Source organism: Podarcis pityusensis (assembly GCF_964106645.2).
Source record: "Podarcis pityusensis genome assembly, chromosome: 2".
Lineage (NCBI taxonomy): Eukaryota > Metazoa > Chordata > Lepidosauria > Squamata > Lacertidae > Podarcis > Podarcis pityusensis.
Window position 1 is genome coordinate 53,099,669 of NC_138029.1, and position 16,462 is coordinate 53,116,130.

Below are 16,462 nucleotides of genomic sequence, written 5' to 3' on the forward strand. Positions count from 1 at the left end.
TAACAACCCAGTTTTCCCATCAAGTGTATGATCACCAGAGAACCATTACTAATCCAAGCTTTGGATGATGTTACCAGGAGGATATACCGGTACATGCATTTAAACACTTGCCTGCCACATTCACACTTTGCATTGTTAGGTGTGCACTTTAATTAAAACACACACACTTAACCGTGCTATTAAAAATGTAATGTGCAACCGAAGAGGCTTTAAGTAGGGGATGGTAAACTATATTTTTTACAACAAGCTTTAATTGCCTTTTTTCCTTTACAACATACAAATGCAATTATGAAGCATGCACTGACAAAAATGTACATGCTGTTTTTGTTCTATCTTGCATCAAGAACATTCACTCACGGTACAAGTAGCACAGCAGAGGTACAAAGATGTTTGGTGTTTAATGTGAAGACAGCATCAGTTTTGTCAGCACTGTGGAATTCTCTTTTATTTAAAATTACTTCCCACCAGAAGTGGCAAAGTGGATTGGCTCCTTTGTCACATTTTCCTCTCCAATGAAATGAATTTGGGAATCAACACAGGGGTCCAGACCAGTGGCTGAAAGTCACTGTACTAGTCACCATGTTGTTTAGTGATTAAACATAGCTGTACTTGGGGCTAGGCTGAAATGCCTGGTAGTAAGATAGATGAACAGCTGGCTAGAGCAATTAAAGTCAGAGCAGATATAGACCTTGACATCTTCATGTCTGCGGCACTGGATATATTACTGACTTTTCCACTGGGAGGCTGAAAAGAAGCCCTTATCTTCTTCCTCATCTGATGGTCTGAGCACGTTCAGTTGGAAGCAAGTCCCCAGAATTCATAGAATTGGAAGGGACTCCAAGGGTCATCAAGTCCAACCCCCTGCAATGCAGGAATCTGAAAACCCGGTTTGAATCAGCACGTACATTGTGCATTGTGTTGCAACTAGCCCCTTGTCCCCCTCCCGCCAGCATACTCTTTCGAAGGCTAAACGTTCTATTTCTTCAGATTTACCCACTGGTTCCCAGTGGCTTTTGCTTTTTATATCTCGAGGTTTGCCTCTAGTTCGCCTATTGCTCATGATCAGCAAAATCACAAACCATCCCCCCTCTTCCCTGTTCCATTAATTCGCCAAGGACAATGCTCTCTTCCTGCCTAAGGTTTTTTGGCGACAAGGCTCGTCCTGCTACAGCCACAGATATTGCACGTCGCCCTGTCTAACGCCGGAGCCGTGCCCGTTTGCAAATGACATCATACCTGGCCGACGACGGTGCACGCCCACTTGTTGGAGACGCGCATGCGATGCCGGGCCAGAAATCCAGCCGCGCGTTTCTCCGAGCTGCCTGTAGGCGTCGCGGTGGGCAAAAGCCTCGCTTTCTGGGCTAGCTCTTGCGGCTCCGCTCTGCGGGCGGCAGGTGGCGCCAGATCCCGCCTAGAAGCCGCCGCCCCAGCTTGCGAGCGTTTGCGTTCCCGCAGGCTCGAGCTCCTTTCTCTTGCGCACTCGGTCCCAGCTTCGCCTTCAGTAGCATTTGCAAGCAGCCGGGCTGAGGAGCGAAGCGCTGTCCGTTCAGCACCACCTAGGCGAGAGCGCGGGGGGAGAGCAGAGCCAGCCCTTTTGCGCAATCCGGACAGAGCCTCCTTCTGAGAGCGCGGTGTGCCCTGCAGTAAGTAGCCAGCGCGGGAGACTGGCGGGCTCCGAGGTGGGTGGGCTGGGCTGGGCTGGGGGTCTTGCGTGGGCGTTTGGCTCGGTCCTTCCGCTGGTGAAGCGCCCGTTCGCTTGTGTCTCTCCCGCCCAGCACTCCTGGCGCAGATTTATCTCCGGAGAAAACGAGGGCTTTCCGATTCCCTTCCTGTTAAAAATGCAGCCCCAGACGCAAGCGTGTCCATCCTCGAACGGCAGGCTCAGAACAGGGGGGTGGCTAAAAGAATGATTCTGATTAAACACCACACCCCAAGGGGTTAATGCAGCAGTCGTGATTAAAACAACAAGGCACAGCGCAACACACACACACGCATACACAAAAGCCCCAGGCCAGAACCACCCTTTCCTTGTGCAAGTCTCCTGGTTTCCTTGGATTTCTAACAAAGCAGCAAGGCGGGGTTCGCTCATCTGACATGATCGTGATTTATCGCTTTGCTTATTATGTTTGGATCTATGCAAGGGGAGGCTTGATCTGGACTCTCTTGGAAGGCGGCTCAAGAAGCATGCTTGGTAATGATGTTCTGTTGTTTTAAATGGTGCCCAGAGATTGCTACCAAATGTGAGATGCTTCCCCCGCACCCACCAGTAACTTCCTCCAGTGATCTAGCAGAGACATTCAAATGGAAAGGAAGGGGTGATAGGCAAGGTTGATGGAAGCAAGGCAAAGCAACATCTCTATTCCTTAATTTCCAGTTTTCTCCCTCCCTCTTAACACTAGTCGTCTCTATATGTTTTTAGGTCTGGAAAGTGAGGTCTAAGGATGGTGAAACTTGGGAGCAATTTGAATGACAAGAACAAGCAGCAGCCGTCCAATGAGGATGGCTTTCAGACGGTTCCATTGATAACACCCTTGGAAGTAAATCATTTGCAGTTCCCAGCTCCGGAAAAGGTAAATGGAACAGAACAGAACAAAACAGGAGCAGGCAACACTGTCTTCCCACTAGTTTGTTCTGTTGTCCCTTGGAAGCGTTTTTTTTTTTTTTTTAAAGCACAGCTATGGTTCCAATTAAATGCTACCTTATAAAAAGGGATTGACTGTTTCCTGTGTGTTTGTGTGTGTGTGAGAGAGATTTAAAGCCCAGCAGACACACCACCTAAACCTGGGAAATGGTTCGTGACTGAAGTCTTCAAAATGGCAGAGTCTGTTCAACAGATTATTCACTCAAATTTAGTGGGGGAAGAAATAAAGCTGCGTCTGATCCACTAAAGTGATTTTATGAATCATTGTGTTCTGTGCCTGCTCTGAGATTGTGATGATTTGGGGTGTTTTATTTTACAATTCTCAGGAGTGTGGTTAATATCTGCAATCCATATTGGTTATTCAATATTACACTAACCTTCTATAGATGAGCAGGTAAAATAATGCAGAGGGTCATTCAGTGCCTTCATCTCCTCCCTCCCCCATAAATGGGCTTCTGGGAAGTGATCGCTTTTGTGAAACTCACAATCAAACCTCGTAGCTTTCGACTGGCATGCTGAAAAGTGGGCATCATTGATTAGCTTTGCATCGACCTGTTATCTTTATATAGCCTGTTTTGTATTCCATACACATGGTTAACTCCCAACTGTACTGTATTTGGAGAGATAATGCAATGCCATCAACACATCTCACCATAATACTGTGTGCCCAGAGCATCTATGTAGCATTAATCCTTATTGGAAAAAGAGAGCCACTGCAGTGCTGCGTCTTTGTATTTTAATGAAGTATATACAATACAAAGAAGGTGTTGCCCTCATGCAGTAACGACAGATTACTGATTCTCAAATTGCACATGTCATAAATGTTCAGAAAAACATGTTGATATGGGTGATGTAATGCTAATATATCTGTTGGCAAATAGAAAAGGGGAAAGGTGCAAGCGACTGGGCTCAATTACTTCAGTAAAATCAGACTTGTGGCAAAAGACTGTAATATGCCTAGTGAATCATTATAACAATATAGAGGAACTCCACTGGGACTATATTATGGTAACTGAGGGAGGACTGAGTTTGGTATAAGCAAGGAGAGATGAAGACAAGCTGAGCACCCACAATTTTGGTTGCAAGAAGGTATAATCCAAACTGATTTCTCAGAAGCAAAGAACACACAGTTTGCAAGATGAGTGTTTGTAGTGTGGTGTTAAACTTCTGGAAGTAGGTCTGACACTGGGGTTTAGAACTGAATATTTCTTTTCTTTTCTCATATTTTTTAAAAAAATAAGGAAGAGGGTTGCTTCCTAAGTGCCAGTTTTTGGGAGTTGTTCTTTTCCTGTTGTCGCTGCAAAATAAGACTGCAATTCTTTCTCCGTCCTCTACCTCCCAAATCGTATAAACCAAGGCACACATTTTGCCAAGTAGATTAAACATTTCAACAAAAATAAAATAAAAATGTGGAAATGCAAATCTGCCCCTCCCCCCATTCTTTCCTTTTCCAAATGAAAACAGTTCCTCTGAATTCCACAGGAGTAGCCTAGTGACTGACACATCAGTTGTAGCATGTAGGCAAGAGCCTGTCTGCTTCATCAGGGGCATGAAGTGGACTGTCTCCCTGTCCTTTTCAGATATATGATATGAATAAAACCCTTGCCTGTGAAATCAATTTGCTGTAGTTTTGCATGAACCTAAATGGTTGGTTCACCAAAAAGCATGTTTTGCCTGGGGCTTCAAGGTCCAGTGAGTAGCATTAGCAAATCATTTTATCACCCTCATCACTCCATATCTCAAAATGGGAAGAGGAGGCAACTGCTGCTAGCCTGGCTCTATTTAGGCAAAAGCTCTTGGACCAAGTGGATGAACCAGATCTCAGAACTGCAGCCTGTTGTAGGTTGTGCAGCCCCAAGATCTGGCAGGCAAGCGCTTAAGCAGGTATACACAGGGGGATGGAAAGCTGCAAGGTCAGCATGGACGACAGCAGCTTAAGTAGAGTCTAGGGAGCTAGGCTAAAATAAGTTGTTGCACAAGCAACTGCTGGGTTCACACTGACCACCTTCATAATGCTGCAGCTCAGCTGTGTGATTGATGACAGTGTGAGTCGAGAGCTGAATCAGAGTCTTCATTTAACATTTGCTGCCTCATGGGTGGGTCAGATTAATTTGGCCTCCAGGGCGTGTAAGGCATAACATCCTGGTTGTTGCTGTTGTGGTGGTGATGCTTTTTGGAGGAGCGAGGGGGATCTCATGGTTTTGTGATGCAGAACCACGAGGTTTGGGGTGGGGGATGCTGTTCGAGGGAGACGCACACCACAGTGCAACTAAATCCTCATGGTGTGAGGACTCAGTATCTGTTGAGGAACCAGCAAGCTAAATAGTGTGGAAGGCTGTTTTGGAAACCCGACTAATGTCTCAGATAAAGCAATTGTTTTATCATTACTTTCCCAAACCCTTTTGTCTCATTCCAACAATTTCTTCCGGTCCTGAACGCATCAACTCATGTAAGGGCAGCTCACCTTCTATTCGATTGGCAAGGTGGACAGCAAAATAAGATCACACTTGAAGCTGGCCCACCTACTAGGATAGAAAGAGAACTTAAATTACCTTGGAGCTCCACATGCATCTTTGAGCGCATGTGGAGCTTTTGACCGAGGACTGAATAATAATGAACAGTCATGATGATGATGCTAATAACAACCAGCATTACGTTGTTGTTATACTTTAAATTTTCATATCAAACAACTAAGAAGCTTTTAGTGAAAAAAACTTTCTCTCCTTTAGTGACAGCACAAGGCAAAACAAGGTGTTAGATGTGTCACATTTTATTATTTTAAACAAATTAGCAGGTGTTTCTGCTTGAAAATGCAAGAAAACCTCCCATTATGTGCAGCCAGGCCACTGAATTTTTTTATACTGAAAAAGAATACTGTTGTACTGAAGTACTGTAGAAGAATACTACTGAAAAATCATTTGAACAGTATGGATCCGTTGTCTGCTTCCCCACTCAATGTGACTTCTGAGAATAAATGTGCTATTCTCATGCAACCCTTCCATGGATGTGTAGTTAATAAGTAAATATTTCTTACAGCCAGTTGACAGAGGTTTCATATGTAGGAGCTATAAGTAAGAGGTCAGCTCTTAAAAATACTGAGTATTTCAAAGTAGGTTGTGGGATGCTCTGGCCCAAACTATAACTTACTTAAAATGGATTAAATTGATCATAGGCACTTGAATGGTGAGTAGCCAAAGAATAGTAGCTGAATAAAATGATGATGGAATCACCACTGTACATTCTAATTGTTTCCTTTTCTTTTGATAGATCTGAAATTGGTCAGTGTTGGAAACATGTTAGTAGGTGAGATAGACTTAGCTAAGTGTAGCTCTTATCTATGGGAACTCTGGAGCTGATTGGAAGCACATTGGTTTGTTTTGTATTGAGTGTGGATTGGTATCAGTTGCCCAGAAGACAGATCCTTAAGAAGTTCCTATTAATTAAATGAGGCTTTGTTTGAGAAGAGGTTAAGTAAGGAAGGAATTTTTCCCCAACTAGAAAATCAGCATGTCCTCCAGCAACCTGTTGATGCCCATGAGGGTTTTCCTGTAGCTGAACTACAATGACCTTTCCAAATTCTCCATGCCATTTGTGTGTGGCAAAATTGTACGCATGTGGTTAGGGGCATATTTTCCTCAGAAAACTCTTACAAGAAATTTTGCTCATGGGTAGTGCACATCTGCTTGGGATGCAAAAGCTTCCAAGTTCAGTGTGTGCCATCTCTCGGGACCAGTTATCCAGTGGTGGGGAAACCCTTCTCCCAAGACCCTGAGGAGCCATTCCTAGTCCCAGCAGGACCAGATGGGCTAATTCTTGGACCTGATCATAGTCTTATGTTCTTGTTCCTGTAACCACGTTCCTGTTCTGCAGAACTCATAATTCATCTATTTTCCAAAATCCATCCCTCTTGTTCTGACACATCATTCTGTACTTTTTAGATAACCTGGGTTTCAAGTACAGAATATGTTAAATAATAATAATAATAGCAAAGCAGAGATGTGTATGTTTGCTTAATTTCCACAAAGGATAGTATTGGCTGATGCAAAATGTTTGTATTTTTGAAGGAGCTCTGTGTGCAAGCCAAGGTGGGGTGGGGCCTCTCTCACCAAGGCCTCCCTTTTCTAAGCTGTGTACTGAGCGCTTCTTTCTCCTACGTGTGTCACTGAGCAGCTGCCTTCGGTGGACATTTTGTGAGCATTTGCACATGAAGATGTGAACAAAAATGTGGCAGCCACAGAAGGAGTAGAGAAGAGAAAATGTGTGCATGGATGTGAGAAAAGAAAAGGGGGTGGTGGTAAATGAGAGAAAGGCAGTGGTTTGTTTGGGTTGCAGGGTTTTTGCTTTTGTTTCCCCAGTGATAAGTGTTTTCTCTTTTCAATTTTCCCAAACAGCCTCCTTAAAATGGTACTTTAAGGTTTCAGTTCTATATCTGCTTTCCCGGGAGTAAGCACCTTTGAACTCAATGGGGTTTACTTCAGAGTAGACTTGTGCTCTTAGAATGTGCTGTTAAAGCACTTGTTGAGGTTTCATAATCTCGCTATCTATCCTGACGATGTGCTTTGTAAGCTTTTCTTTCTTAGAAACCCAGTGTTCTCCCAGGCTACTAGCCTATTGTAAATGTGTGCAATAAACTGGGTTGAGCATTATCCCCATGGCACTTCTGAATGTGGATTTTAGCTGATGAATCCATTTTTCATCTTGTCTTAATGGGGATTTTTACTGCATCCTTCTTTAGCTCTCCCAGTGAAATTGTGACAATCCAAAGGGCATTTAAACAACTTCAAGGATTTTGTTGCAGAGCCAGAGCCAGTTGATACCGTTTGTTAGAGGCTGTTATCTAGTGGGTTTGTTTATGGATTTTTCTGCTAGGCTTATTTATGGGTTAATGCAGGTGTGGGAATCCTCCAGTTGTGGGCCAAATTTGGCTTGACACAGTCCCCAGTTCAGATTGTGAGGCTGATTAATGCAAACCATGCCCACTTGCCCCACACCTGGTGTCATATATGATTGTCAGATGCAGGGCAGGTGGTAGAGACGCAGCTGATCTCAGCAGAAAGCAGGGTTGAAGTCACCACCCATAAGCATCTGGGTTATGAGTTCGAGCCTACTGGCTTGTCTGCATGACTGAGTTTCCTGCAGCTGATTCAACCAGAAAGCAGCTTTGCCAACCCTGTGGGAAGTACTAAGTATCAGTCTAGTGAAGGGTTTCCCAAATGGGTCTCCAGATGTTTTTGGACTACAATTCCCATCATCCCTGACTGCTGGGCTTGCTAGTTAGAGATGTTGGGAGTTGTAGTCCAAAAACAGCTGGAGACCCAAGTTTGGGAAACACCTGTCTGGTGGTTCAAGTGTTGGGACCTGGAAGACCAGTGTTAAAATCCCACCTCAATTGCAAAACTACCTGGTTGATCTTAGGACTGTCATCTCTTAGCCTAACCTGCCTCATGTGGCCATTGGCAGGATAAAGTGGGGGGGGGGGGGGACGACTATGTATGCTACCCAAAACTCATTGGAGGAAAAGTTGGGATTGAAATGAAATAAATCATAGGGAAAGTTGCCAACAACTGAGTCCACCAGCGCTTTGTTTTTAATGGAGAATTAATGAGAGCAGTGCTCCATGAATTTTGTGTTCCGGTTGTGTGTCCTTTGCTTTGGTGGCATTAAATGTCAATACATTGTGATGATAAATGACCAATTCCTAGCTGATTTGCAACATACACAGGCAGGCCTGTGCAAGCAGTTTTCTGACACCGGTGGGTCACAGTGGAGCATGGGTAAATGCATGACAGACTGGAGAACAGAACAAATGGGCCTGCCCTCAAAAGCTTTGTAGACCTACCAGTGTTCAGTTCCAGGTTTTGATGGATAGGCAATGGGCTCTTACTCATTGGGCCTCATTCCCCGAGTGCCCCCAGCTCCTTATCTTCACCCCTGCTGCTGCGGTGGCACCCATTCACTTGCTTGCCTCCGTCCTCTGGGCCCAGTCCATACCACATTCCAGAGGGAAAGGGGTAAGGAGGGGAGCAAGGGCTCCTTTCCCTCGCTTCCCTCAGAGAGCCAGATGAACTAGCCAACAGCAAATGACCACTTTGAAGACAGCATGTGTGCTCAGATATTTCCATTCAACTGGAGTTGGTCTGAAGGAGAAGGTACACAGTGTACTCAATGTGGCTCTGTGACTGGTGGAACATGCAGCACATGGCACCAGTTTCTCCTTTGATGTCCTCCTAGGAGACGAGGAATCTGCACTTTGACTTCAAAGTATTGCTTTTTATATCCCCTGTTTGTTTAAGATATAGGAGCTTTATTATGTTTTATTCAAAAGGATAGTGTCATTCTGGTGGTGTTCTCTACACTACAGGTTCAAATGCACCAGGCCCCATATAGACTTTAGGTTTCATATTGCTTTCTGTCAGATTAGGAAGGCTCTCTGCACATGCCTGGAGGTATTCAGCGCTTCATTTCATTTTTAATAGATCCTGGGGCTGGATTCATCTAATGAGATCCACCAGCATAAATGTTCTGCTAGTGCAGTAGGGCTTTTTTGCCCCTTCTCTTTGTCTCACGCGCCCCCTGCCCCCCAATTGGCTTTGGGGTGTGTGTATCAAGGGAAACCTCAGAAGAGTGCATGGGAGGAGGAGAGGAGAGATAATTCCATCTGGGAAAATGAAATGCTTGCATTGATGGAACCATCTCCTTAGTGCTCTGCTGAATTCCTTCTGGTGTTCCTTCACAATGGAGCAACATTATGTTCACGTTCAGAGGAACTTTGCTCTCCTGGTGTGTGTGTGTGTGTGTGTGTGTATATATATATATATATATATATATATATATATATATATATGTACACACACACACACACACACACACACACACACACACATATTGTTCCCTATGGGGAAAATATTTTGTTTGTGCCCATAGGCATTTTAGCTTGATATACTGAGTTGGCAAACCTATTCATAATAGCAGCCAGAGGCACATGCATATTTATTATGAGAAATAGATGTGTGCTTGGTTCCCTTGAAAGCAAGAAATTGCTTTCTCTGAGGGCCAGGTGAGATGTTAATTAGGTTGGATTCATTCCAACTAGAGAGGGCTCCATTTCATCCCCTGCCCCAACCTTAGCACATGCTCCCGATAGTGTGGGTACTTCAGGACTTCAGTTAATGGAAGAGCAGGCCTCAAAATGGCCAATAATGCCAGTGCTAAAAAGTACACAGTGACGTAACTTGTGAAAAAAAGAAAAAGAAAACTGGTATCCTAGTTACATATTAATGATGACTGCTTATACATGAGCTGCTACCCCTCAAAAAGAAACCTTGAATAACTCACTGAATGTGATAGCTCAATGTGTTGCAGTTGCCAGAAACCTGAACAAGCTGTTAGGAACAACTGGGGGAAAAATGTCATTAAAATAATCAAAAGGTGCTTCTGCTATAAACTGCTAAGGTACCCGAGTATCTTTAACCTGAAGTAGGAATGGGGGATCCTGGTGTGCTACAGATACTGGACTACAACTCCCATGATCTCTGGCCTGCTGGCTAAGGCTAATGGGAGTTGGAGTCCAACAACATCCGGAGGGATAGAGTTTCCTCATCCCTGACCTAGAGCCAACCAGTTTTAAGAGGAGATAATAAAAATGAGAAATACTGACATACTGGGGGATAATAGTGAATAGAAACCAGCAGTTTCCTCTTTCACAATACAAGCATTAGAGGGCCAGTGCTAATAATACACAACAAAAATACTCCCACACAGGTTAATAGCATGCATAGCATGTATAGCTTATTTCCCCAGGGTGCAGCCTATAGCAAACTGGAGCGAGGGGGAATAAGTCTGAATAAATCCATAGGAAAGAGGAATAGTTAGCAGGGGTGGACATTCTTGCGCTTAAAGTATCTCTGCATGTTAGAAAATCCTATCAGAGTGTCCTCCTGTGGTTCCTCTATCCCTGCTTTCTTATGTCTGTCAGCACTTCCTGTCAGACTCTAACAGCTGATTGTGGGCGCAGGCAAAAATGGCTCGCTTGATGTTATAGTGATGGCAGGTGAATGACAAGTGGGTGGCCCTATGGTGTGTGGGGGAGACAAGGAACCAGCCCACTGGCTGTATCCAGTTCCCTGGCACTGTGTTAGGGAACTGATGGACCAATAGGTGCTTCACCTGACTCTGCGGTTCTGTCTGTACATTGCTATGCAGACAGAAAACATTTTCTTTAAAAAATGGAGATTCTCCCTGCAGCATACAAAGCATGGAGTCATGTTTCAGAATATGGAACTGTGGATTTGGAAATTGAAGTATTGTGTGAGGCAATGCCTTTTCATACCAATAACTTCAAACTAGAGGTGATGGGATTGTCTGCGGCCAGCTTTAGATATGCAGCAGAAGGACTTGGTGGGATGCTGAGATGACAGAGTGGACTGTACCACTTCTGGCTGCAAAAGGGTGGTGCAATTTTGTAATACTTCCCTGACATCAAACACATGCACCCATCCTCCTCCCTGCACATAGCATATCAGGGAGAGAGAGTCTAGCATAGCCACCTCCTTTCTGTGTTTATCTACTCGCAGGAGTCAAAGCCTTGATTTCAACTCCACTAGCAGTCTCAAAGGAATATGGTCCATCCTCTCAGGACTCCACCACCTCATCCTCTTGTGCATTTAGATCAGGCCTGAGACTCTCTAGGAATAGTAACAGCCATTTTGAAAACAACTCGTATGTTCTGTCACTCAGACCTACATAAGAATATAGGAAGTTGCCTTGTACGGAATCAGACTATTGGTCCATTCAGCTCAGTATTGTCTACACTGACTGGCAGGCTTTCAGACAATGACATCTCCCAGTCCTACCTGGAGATGTCAGAGATTGAACTGGGAATCTTTTGTGTGCAAAGCAGGGGCCATGAAGCTTTTTTGGGGCTAATGATGTGGGTAGGACTGCTTTTGTATTAGTCTCCTTTCCCTTGAAGCACAAATGTCTTTCAGTAAAACCATAAGGGTTTTAGCATTCCGCTAAGGAGATGTTCCGCCCGTGCAAGCATTTCAGCTTTTGGCTGTGCTGGAGGTTCTCCCAATCCCCTCAGAGCCAATTCCAGGGGTGCAGGAGGGGTGCAGTGTAGGGAAGCCCCATTGTGCAGGTGGAGGTCCTGGTGCAGGGCTTTTGCTGATGGGGCTCATTAGGTATGTCCCCTCCTAAGGCTGGTTATGTTTAGCCTGTAAAAAAGAGGCTGAGAGGAGATATGATAGCCATCTTCAAATAGCTTAAGGACCGTCTCATGTAAGATGGAGCAAGCTTGTTTTCTCCTGCTCCAGAGGGTAGGACCCAAACCAATGGCTTCAAGTTACAAGAAAGGAGATTCCGACGAAACATCAGGAGGAACCTTCTGACAGTAAGAACTGTTTGTCAGTGGAATAGACGCTCACAGGAGGTGGTGGAGTCCCTTTCCTTGGAGGTTTTTAAGCAGAGGTTGGATGGCCGTCTGTCATGGATGCTTTTTAGTTGAGATTCCTGCATTGGAGGGGGTTGGACTAGATGACCCTTGGGTCCCTTCCAACTCTATGATTCTTTGCTTGTTCATCAAAAACCAGATGCAGCAGACACATAGCATTCTACTTAATAGAGTTTTCAGAGTTTAAAAAAGCAGCATGGAATTAGGTCCAGAGAAGACCACAGTATCTGTAGTCTCATATTAGATTTCACTTCTATTTGCTGCAATACTAAGCTGCTTATAAGGAGTTTCTATATGTCCATGGGCTCTTTCTATGCTGCTGTAATATAATTCGTGTCCCATGCCCAAAGGGTTGGATTATTCTGAGGCTTCTGCAATTCATGATAATTCGGGGACTCGTGGCTTGCCCCATCCCCTGCAATGAGGCAAACCCTGCTAGACCTGAAGATGCAGTGTCTGGAAAATAATGAGTCGTCTTTTTCTGAAATAAGCCTCCTCCAGCAGTTAAGACTGCAGCTTCTGTGGGCACTAGCCAATTGCTGATATAGGTTGTAGTCTTGTGTGCAGTTCAGTCTCTGTCAATTCACTACCTTCATTATAAACTGGACCTCTTGGTGTGTAGCTCAGTTGCACACTGCAGTCATGGGCCATGAGCAATGGATACATGAGTGTGTGCTTAACTTTCTCCTGTTGAAACTTTGCTGGATCATGTTATAGTTAGGAAGACACTTCCCTGGAGTTTAAACCCATTGCATCTTGTCCCTGGCAACAGAGAGGACAAAATGATGCCTCCATCCTGCCAAGGAGATTCATGTGTGGAGCAAGCATCTGACTGACTGCCACATCTTGCATTATGATCTGTGGGTGTGAGAAAGCTGTGCATCATAATATACATCTGATTGTGCATTGGGCATGAATGCTTACTCCCCACATGCCATAGCTTTCAATGGGATGTGCATTTTGAAACCATCGTCCCCCAGTACATATTCAAGTACAATTAGTCATGTATCAAAATACCCTTTTACCTCATGGTTAGATCAAAGTTGTTTATTCTATGAGCTTTTCAGTGTTCGCGGATTGTCGATGCTTGACTTAAGAGATAGCAAACATATAACATCATGAAATAGTATTACTTCCCCTATCTCAGAGGGGATGCATTTCTGATAATGTGTTCTGATAACAGTATTTTTCTTACTGGCAGCAACAGTTCAGTTTTTTGTCCAATAGAATCCTCCTCCCCTTCAAAAAATAACACGAAAAGCTATTTTGTTGTGTTATCCCTTCGGTTTGTGGTGGAAAGCTTCATTCACCCTTACCCATCCACACCGGTTCTCTCACAGTCTGTGTTTGCATTTGTTTTTGCTGATTTCTATATATTGGTTGGAGCCAAAGTTTCCAGTTTGCCTTCATAGAATCGTAGAGTTAGAAGGGACCCTGAGGGTCATCCAGTCCAGCCCCCTACAATGCAGGAATCTCGACTGAAGCATCCATGACAGAGGGCCATCCGGCCTCTGCTTAAAAACCTCCAAGGAAGGAGAGTCCACAACCTCCCAAGGGAGACCGTTCCACTGTTGTTCAAAACGTCAGTCCATCTTCCCATCACCAGTCCTGATGGGTTTACTTTCTGTGGTTTTAATAAACGTATGCGTATGTGGTTCATAAAGATGAGCTGTGCAAGTAAATAGATTGCCTTTTAAATTTACATATAATGACAGCTGTTCTTGGGAAGAGTTGTAGCTCGGTGGTAGAGCACTTGCCTTGCAGGCAGAAGGTCCTTGGTTCAGTCTTCAGCATCTTTGGGTAGGGCTGAGGAAAAGCCTTTTCTGAAACTCCAGAGAGCTGCTGCCAGCCAACTGTTCAGATCTGGGTGGACCAACAGACCGAGTCACTAGAACGCTGCTTCCTATATAAGCTGAGTATGTACATGAATCCATGAGGGCATGTTGGTCAGGGGATGTTTGTGTTGTGTGCCTCAATCAGCGGCGTAGCGTGGGTTATCAGCACCCGGGGCAAGGCAAGTAATTTGCGCCCCCTAACCCGGGGCAAGGCAAATAATTTGCGCCCCCTAACCCGGGGCAAGGCAAGTACAGTAATTTACTCTCCCAAGCAGCAGCAGCAGCGAGGCTTCTCTTTCCCCCGCGCTCTCCTGGAGCTGCCTCTTTTCTTTCCTTTTTTCCCTTTCTCCAAGGCTTTTCGCTTTCTCTCCTTAATTGATTCCTCCTCCACACCGCAGCGTTTCCTAGCTGCTCCCCCCCCTTCCCCTCTCTCTCCTCCTCGCTCTGCTTGCCTTGCCCTGCACCGGCAGCAGCAGGCGCAGCCAGACCCCCGCCAGCCAGCCCGCCCGCCCGCCCACCCGGCTTCCTCTCCTTTTTTTGCCCGCGGCAGAAGGCTTCGCTCTCCCCCTTCCGCGACCTCCTCGCCAAGCCGAGCGAGCGCGGGCTCCCTAACCCATGGATTTTAGTAGGGGCAGAGAGCTGCTAGTGTGAGCGCGCCCCCCGCCCATGTTGCGCCCGGTGCGGCCGGCCCCCCTGGCACCCCCCACGCTACGCCACTGGCCTCAATAAATCTGGCTCTGGCTCAGATGGAGGATTGATTCATGGACTCACTTTTCTCCCATCATAAGGCCTTTTTTTTGTAACTACCCCTTCATGAGTTCCATGTGGGACTGGGCGTTGTGAAGAATTCAGCATACACTCAGTTTTTCCAGACATCATGCATTATCAGAGGGATAAGAAACTCCCGTTGCTTCCTGCCGCCGAGGAAATGCATTAATAAAAGGGCTTTGAATTATTTTATTTTTGGGGGTGGGTAAGTGACTTACTTCAGTATGAGGAATGGAAGGGATGAAAGCTAGGGAGTGGCAGCTTCTCTGCAGAGATTTATAAAGTAGTGTCATCTAGATATTCTAGATGTCAACATAGCACCAAGCATTGATGGGCTCTTCATAACATGGAAACGTCCACTGTCTCTGCCTAGTAAGCACATCTGCATTGGATGGAGAAGACTGAAGGAGAGATCAAGGTCAGGGAACATCACATGGCAAAGAGAAGGCAGGCAAGATGAGGCTAGGATAATCCAGGCAGGGATTTGTTGTTAGAGAAGCGGGTTTCTAGAGAAATAACATGGAGGAGAAAAAGGAGAGTGAGCAAAAGAGATCAAGCCTGATGGAGAGAGAAGAAGAGGCTGTTCTAGGCAGAGGAAGTGCAGCCTGGCAGATGGCATGGAGACTCAGGGGATCAGAGAAATGACATTGAGAGCAGAGGGGTGACTGAGAAAGGCAGGGCCACCCCAACATATTTTGTTGCCTGAAGTGGAAAAGCCCCCACTCCCTCAAGTTTAGATAGCACACACAAGACTACAAGACTACAAAGACTTTATTTGCGTAGCCAACAGGCCATAGCATCAAAGGACAAACACCGACAAAAATACATTACAAATATAGTTACCATATAGTCAAGTTTAGATACCTAGGACCCAATGTCAGCCAATATATTCTGGCATCCAACAAGTACCACTCATACTTCCGGACAATAAAAATAAAATAGCAACATTATTTGCTGCTCTTTCATGACACCCCAGATTGGTTGTTTGAGATGCCTGTCTCACTCTGTCTAATGATAGGCCTGGCCTGAGAGAAGGGATGTAAAAAGAAGTGGGAAAAGGGATGCAGAGCTGACCCACAATGCTGATTCAGACTGCAGATAGTCTACTACTATAAATTTGAATGCTCTCTTCTTACAAAAACATACTGCCTGTGAAAAGCTCACATGCCAAGGGTCAAGTCTTTCTACAGGCAAGAACAGCTTGATGTAGGAAAGCATTTCAAACACTCTGTGTGAAGTGATGTAGACTTTGGAGGGGCAGTACTGTGTGACAATCTTGAATGTATAGTTCAGCCCATAGCAAGGGCTTGAGAAGGGGAATGCTATAGGACTCAAACTTTCATGTCAAGTGTTACAAAAAGATAGTGAAAAGACTTAAGGAGCTGAATGACATGGTCATAGTAACTGGAGAAAAAAAAGCCTAATAGTGACTTTCTGAACCAAACTGGAGTACAGATATTTGGCAGGAGGGAAGGACAGTTAGGAAGATACCCCAGGAGGTTTGGTAGGCAACCACAGCTTGGACACAGGCTTTATTGGCCAACAGTAAAAGAGAAGTGTAGCTATTGGAGATGCTTGAAACTACAAATCTGGTGACTGAATGGACATGGGAGAAGGGAGGTCATTCATTGATGAATCTCAGGTTGTTTGACTCAAATGGTAGATAGATGACTGTCTTATTCATAGAGAAGGGAGGGATTGGTTGAGGAAAACCATAAGTCCTGTTTTGACCTTCTTCAACTGGTGACATTGATGGAATATCTAAAA

The 16,462-nt window shown here is 45.0% G+C and overlaps 1 protein-coding gene across 2 annotated transcripts in view; it reads left to right on the top strand.

The window, feature by feature from the left end:
• Positions 1–1,466: 1,466 nt before the first annotated feature.
• The window catches only part of NSG2 (neuronal vesicle trafficking associated 2), a 59,000-nt gene continuing 44,004 nt past the window's right edge, over positions 1,467–16,462 (top strand). Inside the window, exons 1-2 of one of the 2 annotated variants that reach the window (XM_080997299.1) lie at positions 1,467–1,643; positions 2,420–2,570. In XM_080997299.1, the coding sequence (XP_080853425.1) occupies positions 2,442–2,570 (129 nt within the window). In that variant the 5' untranslated portion in view covers positions 1,467–1,643; positions 2,420–2,441. Of the gene's footprint in view, positions 1,644–1,873; positions 2,192–2,419; positions 2,571–16,462 lie in introns of those variants that run through there. The other variant, XM_080997300.1, reaches the window with a different exon arrangement.